This window comes from Aplysia californica, unplaced genomic scaffold, assembly GCF_000002075.1.
Source record: "Aplysia californica isolate F4 #8 unplaced genomic scaffold, AplCal3.0 scaffold01132, whole genome shotgun sequence".
NCBI lineage: Eukaryota > Metazoa > Mollusca > Gastropoda > Aplysiida > Aplysiidae > Aplysia > Aplysia californica.
In genome coordinates, this window is record NW_004798402.1 from 4,876 (window position 1) to 15,238 (window position 10,363).

General features: G+C 39.7%; 2 protein-coding genes across 3 annotated transcripts in view; one reads left to right on the forward strand and one right to left on the reverse strand.

Annotated features, from left to right (window-relative positions):
• The window catches only part of LOC101850923 (S-crystallin SL11), a gene marked incomplete at its 5' end in the record, with an annotated part of 6,568 nt that extends 1,400 nt beyond the window's left edge, over nt 1–5,168 (forward strand). Inside the window, 3 exon segments of one of the 2 annotated variants that reach the window (XM_013090072.2) lie at nt 1,860–1,975; nt 2,486–2,590; nt 4,886–5,168. In XM_013090072.2, the coding sequence (XP_012945526.1) occupies nt 1,860–1,975; nt 2,486–2,590; nt 4,886–5,098 (434 nt within the window). 2 annotated transcript variants of the gene reach the window in all.
• Nucleotides 5,169–8,547: 3,379 nt separating this feature from the next.
• LOC101851162 (glutathione S-transferase 1) overlaps nt 8,548–10,363 on the reverse strand; it is a gene marked incomplete in the record, with an annotated part of 9,923 nt that continues 8,107 nt past the window's right edge. Inside the window, 1 exon segment of the mRNA XM_005111826.2 lies at nt 8,548–9,412. Coding sequence (XP_005111883.2) covers nt 9,248–9,412 — 165 coding nt within the window.

A 10,363-nucleotide genomic window follows, 5' to 3' on the forward strand; every position in this document is an offset into this window, starting at 1 on the left:
AGAGAGAGAGAGAGAAAGAGAGAGAGAGAGAGAGAGAGAGAGAGAGAGAGAGAGAGAGAGAGAGGACGGAGGATTCTGTTTGTGTGTGTATGTGTGTGTGTGTGTATTATAGATAGATAGATAGATAGATAGATAGATAGATAGATATATATATATATATATATATCTGTGTGTGTGTGTGTGTGTGTGTGTGTGTGTGTGTGTGTGGAGAGAGAGAGAGAGAGAGAGAGAGAGAGAGAGAGAGAGAGAGAGAGAGAGAGAGAGAGAGAGAAGGGGGGGGGGGGAGCGAGTAGCCCTGATTCGAATCTCAGACTGTGTTCTTGAACTAGAAGGTTTTGTGGAATTTACAAGACTCTCAAGCTATTTGGCTTGGTCCTATATGAGACAGACAATGAAATAGGAGGTCCTGCCTCTTAGATAACCTAGTTAATCCCTGTCGGTTCTCGGCGAATGTGGGGTCACTATCACCACTACCACCACCAGACTATCTACAATATCTAACGGGTATATTCTTATATATTTCTGTCTGTAGGATTTCCCTTCGAACAAGTCCCAGTCCTGGAGATAGACGGGAAGATGTACACACAGTCCTTCGCCATCAACTGTTACATTGCTAAGGAGTTTGGTGAGTAGAACAATAATAATACATCACCGTCGAACCTGTCCACGGCGACCGCCAATTGTTGAAGAGAAAAGCAGTCATTTTAAACAGGTGGTCTTCTTGGACTGTGACATTAAGATGTTAAGAAAATCCGGAAAGACGAAATTGGAGAATATCGTAACAACAGGCAAGCTTGATTGAAAGAGAGGCAGAGGGAGACAGAGAGAAAAGATACTGGACAAGTTGACAACATGGCTGGGAGCAGCAACAACAATAGACACCATTGCTGCAACGCAAGACAGAGATGGAAGTGGAGGTCCATGATCGCCCACGCCAGTCGGCAAGGCACGCGATGATGATGATGAATGAGGGATGTGGGAAGAGCTTTTTTGCACAAGTGATTGTTGTCTTGGACAGTGGTCGTTTGAGCAGATAGGATTGCACTTTGTATTGAACACAAAGTATGTTATTGATTGTCACAACAGTGTAAACATGTAAAGTAAATGGCCGCTCTGCCACCTCGTCATAAAAAAAACGACCAAACAGACAAACAAACAAACAAACAAACAAACAAACTCACCCTTTCCTCTTTTTCCTTTCAACCCTGGTAGACACTCACGACCTAATGCACTATCAAAAAGTGCACACGGTAGTTGTTTAGTTGTTGTTGTTTTTTTTTGGGGGGGGGGGGGTTGTGTTTTTTTCCCATGTCCTGATTTTGGTGCCGACATTTGAAGGTATTGACATGGGGCAAATTGTTATGTTTCAAGAAAAAAAGATGAACAAAAAAAAACACAAAAAGAAAAAGAGGAATTGTTAAGTCGATGATGATGATGATGATGATGATGATGATGATGATGATGATGATGATGATGATGATGATGATGATGATGATGATGATGATGATGATGATGTACACATGATAGTTAGCTCTTGCATACATATTCATTGTAATTTTTTAAATTAATTTATGATGATTTGTTTTTCGTGTGATCAAAACGTTTTTTCAAGGCTGAAAGTGTAGAGGTACGTATTATTGTATCAATCGTCTGGGCGGGGATTTTCCCCTTTTTGCTTACATACCATCTTCTACTTCGTTACTACCACCTTGTCTCTTCCATTTGCCACTCACACCTAATCTATGACTCCACCTTCTCTATAATAATATGACTTTTAAAGTCTATTATAGCGCTATAGGCCTTCATGTTTAAAAAAATCTCTAACTTTCGTTATTGAAAGTGTACTTTATCCTTCCCAGGCATCTATGGCGACAATAACCTGGAACGTTTGCTCATTGATCAAGTCCTGCTTCTCATCAAGTCCATCTTCGACACAGCCTCCCATTTTCTCAGTGAAAAAGATCCGGCTAAAAAGGTAATCATTGTCGTCTTTTTTGTGTGTGTGTTTTTACTTTTTATTTTTTTAATTAATGTTTTGTTGGTTGTTTTTTGTTGTTGTTGTTGTTGTTGTTTTGTTTTTTTTTGTTTTTTTGGGGGGGGTATTTTTGTTGCTTTTGGGTGGTGTTTTGGGGGGTTGGGGGTAGTATATGTGTTTTTTTGCCCCCATCGACACAATTTACACAATTTAGGAGGCTGGCTTCCGAACCTGCCTGTCAGGGCCAAGCCGGGATGAGAAGGATACAACATCCCAGCGGAAAGACCGAGATCCTCGATAAAAATGTTCTCCCCAATGCGGGTCTCCTGTGTGCGGCAGAGAAGAGTCAATTGGTTGCAGCAAAGATGCTGGCCAACATCGTGTGAATTTAAGTTTGCTGACACAATTCTCAGAAGAAGAATGTGATGACTTGCTGCTTCCGAATTTTCTCCATTATAAGATTTTATTAATGTGTAATAATTTTTTGTTTTTTGTTTTATTTCATTACAGGTTGCAAAGGTGAAGGAATTCAAAATGAACACCTGCCTACCAACTTATAGAAAACTTGAAAAATTGTTGGAGCAGAACGGAACGGGATATTTTGCTGGGAACAGGGTAGGATTGATATAATGTACCTATAAATACATAGTATATAATATCATTTATTATCCTCAATGTCTTACTTCAACAAACTTTTTTAAAATTGTTTTAGTAAGGTTATACGGCGCTCGCAACTGCATACGGTCATATTATGAGCTCCAAGGGGTGGATGTCAACCTTGAAGTCCGAACGGGGAATCAGGCTTACTCTGCTCACATCTCTAGCCTCAACAGCACAAAGTCTGCTTCGACTATCAAGACACCCTGGAAATGGCAGTTCACAAGAGAGTGACAAACATACAAAAGAAGAAGAGGGGAAATGACGATAGTGAGCATGAGAAAAGAAAAAGCAGCAGTACCCCCTATGTTGTTCCCGCACAGTATGAACATGACATGGACAAATCAGCCCATCTACAATTCTACTGTGTTTAAGAACATGTTAACATCCCCATTTTTTGAATAGCCTAAAGACAACTTCAGTCAGTTGCACTGCCCGGTTGGTGGGGGGAGGGGTGTCGATAGAGGTTTGATAGGAAAGAAGGAGCAAATCACACCAGAGCACCCGCCAATAACCCTTGAAGATCTGTCGTACCATTCAACATTATAATGGTATCGTACCCGGGGGGCTTACTCCAAGGTTCTTATTTTATTAATGTCATTCATTTGAGAAACTGTCAGTCTTTATGGCTTTCCATCGCCCATAACATGTTAATATTCCCCACCCCCTTTTGGGATTCAACAAACTGACTGAACCCTTCGCTGTCCACAGCCGGGTAACGTTCTTCCCCCCTGGGAGAAATGAGAAATACTGGTATAAATAATTGTCTTTCCCAAGGACACAACCCTTGAACCAGCAACCTCACGATTACGAGTCCGGTAGCCTCACCACTAGAGTACCGACACCACATAAGATGATGATGATGATGATGATGATGATGATGATGATGATGATGATGATGATGATGATGATGATGATGATGATGATGATGATGTGGATTGCCTTGTTAGTGAGACAACTTCTTGGGTCTTCGGCATATTGTGGTTGGGTGGCCAGTTCCTTTCCACACTGCCTTCACTTCGCGAACTCGAAGTCAAGTACCCATTACTGCTGGGTGGGCAGGAAGGGGCGAAAAAAATCCGTGTCTGAACCGAGGCTCGAACCCGGACTTTCCGCTTCGAAGACGAGCGCAGTAGTAGTAGTATTTGTGAGGCATCTTGATAAAATCAGGCGCTCGTCAAAATAATGAAATCAAAGAAATCTATATTTATTTTCTGGCCGACTGGATATTCTTTTCTAATTTTCCTTTCTTTTCTTTTTTTTTTGGGGGGGGGGGCTAAACACCCTTTATTTCCATTTAAGAACACACTTTTGTGTGGATTTTTACCGAAAAGCATTGATTAAAGGTACACAAAATCTAAATTTTCAGTTTCCAAAGACTCTCAGGCTATGGAAGTTACCAAACTTTGGGGGCCATTTCCTCGCTAATTTGACCTCTGAAATCAGGAGACCCTGACCTCCTTCAATCGCAACTATCTTGACTTGCATTGAAGAAACATGGGTATTTTTTTCATTGAAAATTAGACAAATAAACACACGTTAACTATAAGATGGTGCCAATAACTCCACATGCCGAAAAATTGACGAGCGCCTGATTCCACCTCGTCGTGACACATTTTTATCATCATCATTACAGCTGTCAGTGGCGGAGATAGCCGTGTACGATGTGACCACCACCACCCTTCAGTTCGTCATCGTCCCCATAGACGGCAAGTTCCCTCTACTACAGGCCAACCTGAGGAAGACCGCGGAGTTCCCAGAGATCAAGGCGTACATGGCCACAAGGAAGAACCAACATTTCCCTGTGTCTCAGCAGCCACAAGTGCCTCCTTCTACTAAGACTGCTTAAGTATTGTGAGGCATCTTGAAATCTTTTTTGTTTTTTGGCCGATTGGCAATTTAAATTTTTTTTTTTTTTTTTTAAATGGGGGGGGGGGGTCTAAACACCTTTTATATCCATTTAAAAACACATTTTTGTGTGGATTTTACAGAACCGCAAGTTTCTGATTTGTGTTATGATAGTTTGGAATGTACCGCAACATTGAATTCGTTCTACTGCTGATAGGTATACTTGTGTGCTACATTCTTAAAGAGTTAATTGTGAGTGACTTCAGAGAAGACAAGAATTCCATGCGCAGTCATATTGACAGGTTTATTTCAATGTTGAACCCCTACATGAACGATCAATTGAGAGACAAGAACATTCACCTGACTCTACCTATGAAGGAACACGTATAGAAATAGACATTGCAGCTGTCAGTGGCGGAGATCACCGTGTATGATGTGACCACCACCACCCTTCAGTTCGTCATCGTCCCCATAGACGACAAGTTCCCGCTACTACAGGCCAACCTCAGAAAAACCGCGGAGTTCCCAGAGATCAAGGCGTACATGGCCACAAGGAAGAACCAACACTTCCCTGTGTCTCAGCAGCAGCCACAAGCACCTCCTTCTAAGACTGCGTAATTATTATTGTGAGGCATCTTGGTGAAATCAGGCGCTCTTTGAAGACAATGGAATCAAAGAAATCTTCTTTTTTTTTTTTGGCCGATTGGCAATTTTTTTCTTTTTCTAAATTATTTTTCTGGGGGGGAGCTAAACACCTTTTATATCCATTTAAAAACACATTTTTGTGTGGATTTTACAGAAACGCAAGTTCCTGATTTGTGTTATGATAGTTTGAAATGTACCGCAACATTGCATCCGTTCTGCGGCTGATAGGTATACTTGTGTGCTACATTCTTAAAGATTTAATTGTGAGTGACTTCAGAGAAGACAAGAATTTCATACGCAGTCATATTGACAGGTTTATTTCAATGTTGAACCCCTACATGAACGATCAAATGAGAGACAAGAACATTCACCTGACCCTACCTATGAAGGAACACGTATAGAAATAGACATTGCAGCTGTCTGTCAGTGGCGGAGATCGCCCTGTACGATATGACCACCACCACCCTTCAGTTTGTCATCGTCCCCATAGACGGCAAGTTACCTCTACTACAGGCCAACCTGAGGAAGACTGCGGAGTTCCCAGAGATCAAGGCGTACATGGCCACAAGGAAGAACCAACACAACGACAGCGAAAACACATACAAGAACACAAACAATAACCCTACAGTTCCGTCAACATCATCAAGGACAACAAGAGCGACAACTAGAAGAAGGAAAAGAAGATTCAGAAGACGAAGAAGAAGACGAAGAAGAAGGAAAAGAAGATTCAGAAGAAGAAGAAGACGAAGAAGAAGACGAAGAAGACGAAGAAGAAGACGAAGAAGAAGACGAAGAAGAAGACGAAGAAGAAGACGAAGAAGAAGAAGAAGAAGAAGAAGAAGAAGAAGAAGAAGAAGAAGAAGAAGAAAGCAAAAAACACAACAACAACAACAACAACAACAACAACAACAACAACAACAACTACAGCCAAAGTAACAAGTGACCCGACCAAGACTCCTTGAAATTATCTGTAATTATCTGTAAGTAACAGAAATCCTTTCCATGTTCAGCTGAGAGTGAAAGCAGATTTTGTGTTTTGTGATGCATCTAATTTGCATAATACAATTGTTTATATTGTGTACAGTACGAATGTGTTCATGTACTTTATACCTTATTTTAAGTTACATTTATGCCCTGCCAAGTTGTGTTTGTATGTGTGATTTTGTGTGCGCATGTGCATGAGTGTGCATTTGTGTTGTATATGTATGCATGTCGTGTGTTTGTGTGTGTGTGTTCGTATGTATGTGCCTGTGTGTGTGTGTGTGTGTGTGTGTGTGTGTGTGTTCGTATGTATGTGCTTGTGTATGTGTTTGTGTGTGTGTGTGTGTGTGTGTGTGTGTGTGTGTGTGTTCGTATGTATGTGCCTGTGTGTGTGTGTGTGTGTGTGTTCGTATGTATGTGCCTGTGTGTGTGTGTGTGTGTGTGTGTGTATGTGCCTGTGTGTGTGTGTGTGTTCGTATGTGTGTGTGTTTGTATGTATGTGCCTGTGTGTGTGTGTGTGTGTGTGTGTGTGTGTGTGTGTGTGTGTGTGTGTGTGTGTGTGTGTGTGTGTTTTGAGTGTGCTAATTATCACTTCTCTGTCAGCACAAAGCAAGCTATTGAGAAGATTGTGTCGTCTCTGATAATAAGAATAAAATATTAAGACATTGACCAACTGTAGTGTATAAGCATTGGGTTTTTGTTGTTGTTTTTGCTTTTTTCTGTTTTATTGGGGGGGGGGGTTATAGGGGTGGGGGTGTTTGTTTTGTTTGTATCAACTTGAAGAGAAACCATATAGCTTAGCTATACAAGTAGTATGATAATGATTCAACTGTGAAAAGCGAAGGAACATAATAATATGGTCTTGATGAAATGCAGCATCAAAACTTTACAAAGTCTTTTGCTTTGGGTCTTGTACAAAAATACTACGCGTATTAATTAGCATTAAAATCTGTGTGTGTATGAGTGTGTGTGTGTGTGTGTGTGTGTGTGTGTGTGTGTGTGTGTGTGTGTGTGTGTGTGTGTGTGTTTGTGAAAGTGTGTGAAAGTGCGTGTGTGTGTTTGTGAGTGTTCTCATTTCGTATGGCTGCTGATTACGTGGTAATTATCATTATCTCAGTTATTCCTTGAACTTCAAGTTGAAGGGGACATAACTAAAGAAATAAGAAGAAAAAACAAACCAAGTTGTGTGTTTTCACCTCCCCTAAATGAAGTCGATGCAGCCGGCGAGTTGATGTTCCGTATAATTTTTCTCTCACACGACATAACTTGAACAATTATACAAAAAGTCTAAATAAGACGAATGTAAAAAGTATAATACTTACAAGTACAGGATGGATTTTGAAAAAAAGCAAAACAACTATGTTAGTGATTGTGACGAAGAAAACACTATTTTAAACTTACAAAATTTCAGGGGAACAGCTTCCGATTACCCCCGAAACTCCACCGTCTTAAATGTTCATTGTATCTTTAAAACAATATTATGTTAACATGACGTCATGGCTTTTGCTTTATCGGTGATTTCGAAAAAAAGGAAATCATTGTAGAATTAGCATTAAATAAAATGGTTTTTCTTCACACAAAAATGAAAACATAATGTTTATACAATTATCGTTAACCCTCGTGCTAAGCTGGTGAAAAGCTTTATATGGAAATAAAATGAAAATAAAGCAAATTAAATTGTTCCCTCTCGACTCGGGTTCGAGGATCCTGTATCGGAATCTCCGCAACTTCATATTTAAATAAGTATTAAGTCTTTAACCCAATTGTGAACTTGGTAACTGCAAACCCCTTACGAAACCCCAAAATTAATATCTACCACTGTACTAGCTACATACTAAGGTCCTCTCTTCACTTGTCTTGGTCCGCTAGAATAGGCTAATACTAACAAGGTCACCATAGCAGAGACTGTGCCCACCATTTCGGAACTTCAAGGTGACATTAAAGATGGTTCCAGTAGGGAACGGGATAGCGGGTGCCCACATCCCTCGTGACTCATCAGAGCAGAGGAAGATAGGACTAACGCTAACGTTATTTTTTTAAAACAACAACAATCAAATAACAGAAGCATGTTTTCTTGTAATTATAAACGTAAGCACCATCCCACATCATCACTTGCCACCACCATCATCGTCATTTCTAAGGTCATCATTGCTCTCAGATCCTTCACAAACATCTATAATTATCTTAAGCATCTATATGTAACAGTTATATGTCATAACAATGTTGTACGTTATACATTATTGGACACTCTCATACGCACATTTTTCTACTAATCAGATGGCGTCAATATCCTAGAAATGGGCAAGGGACAAAAAAAAGAAAATAAAGCAAACAAATCGTTTAAAAAAATACTGAAGTCCAGTATCGTCAAATGATGTAAAGCAAAAATTATATTTCAAATTCGCACAAGTTGAATTGAAGCAGTAAAACAGAAAGCAGTATTGATGTTAAAATGTTTATTATATTACTACATTTGCTTGCCGTTCAGAACAGAACCATTGCTATTATAAGAATACTGAGACGAATTACTTACGGTTAAATACTTTGTTGGACATTTTCACTTAAGATGTACATCAAAACCAATGAACAATGAGTGATGGACTCTCACAAAGGCAAAGTTGTTCTTAGTGAATATGATTCTTAGCGTTTGTAGCACATGCCCCATGTTTAAATGTAACGAGGGTCTTAATTGGAGAAAACGACTTTCTGGAAACTTCTTCTAGGGTTACAGAAAAAGATGCAGAAATGGAACGACTTACTTTTCTGAAATTCAACAAAACATACATACTCATGCATACTCCCACTCTCTCGGCCCTCATGCATAATATATATATAATATTTTTAAATATTTTGTAATGATTCAGTGTTATGATGTAGGCTATATTGTTACGCTTAGGTGTAATTTGTGAATCGTCCAAGACTTGCAATGTCCACTTCCATTCGAGACAATAGAAGATATCAAAGCAATTCCGACAGAAGTCGTCTCCATTTTGCTCATGTCTGAAAGCTACTCGCTGTCTATCAATATAGCATGGTTTGGACGTATCACCTCTTTTAAACAATATAAAGTTATTTAGATCTTTGCATGGTGGTCATACTGGTGCCAACTTCGGATTCAACTCTACAATTTAATATAACAAATTAGAAAGATGTTTCTGGTCTGGACGACACGTAAGCCTTGATCTTCTCGTCAGCGCCGACTTTGTCGATGAGAGCCTTGAGGAGCGGGAAGCTGTCCATAGATCCCAGGCAAGGCGCCATCATGCCGGTGAACACATCGTACACAGCGATGTCTGCTAAGCTCAGCTGGTTTGGGGCGGGTGGGGAGGGTACACAATAGGAATGATGATAATAAAATATGATGATGATGATAACAATGATAATGCTGAAAAATTGTATAGCGCCAACTTTCATACAATAAAGCCCTAGGCCATCTACATTGCCTTCACCCCAAACCTTTTAACTAATGTGAAGACGTTTGTACTCACTCGTGTGTGCTCACTCTCGCAAATTTCTCTGCCATTTTTCTACTGGTTTATGTAGGAATTTCTAGGGGGTGTATTTGCGAATTTTGCAGTTGTTTGTTCTTAACAAGGGGAAATGATATTGATATTATATCTTTGCTTAAACCTCTCTTGAATGAATGTGTTATCTTGTTTGTACATTGACACAAAATACAAGTGAATGAACATGTACACATATTATGCTCTATAGATAACACTTTACAAGTAAGAGGACATTATTACTGTCACAACGCAATCAATGATGATGTGCACATCACATTAGGAACATACGAGTCCTATGAATAAGAAGGCTAACGTTTTTTAAAATTTGTTTTTCTATTTTGCCTCCGACTTTTTATCCCTCAAAGTTTTGTAGGGAGAGAGAGCTCTAGACAGATGAAGAGAGATTAGAGAAGTACTGCCTAGCGAAGGGTTTTTGTGGTTGTTTAATTGTTGTTGTTTTTTAACCTCCCTTCTAAGGCTTTAACCTCCCTTCTAAGGCGTTCCCAAATTAAGAGTCCGAACTTCCCATCTTAGGGATTTTTGGAGGACTGTAGGCCTACTTAGGATGCAAGCGGCTTTATTGTTGAAACATTTATGGGAAAGGACAGCAATTTTGGGAGTAATTTTAGATTTTGCTAAGAGCCAAATTTCCAAATTTCCTCGGACACATAATGCGGAAAGAAGCATTAGAGAATATTGTAACAACAGGCAAGTTTGATGGAAAGAGAGGCAGAGGCAGACAGAGGGAAAA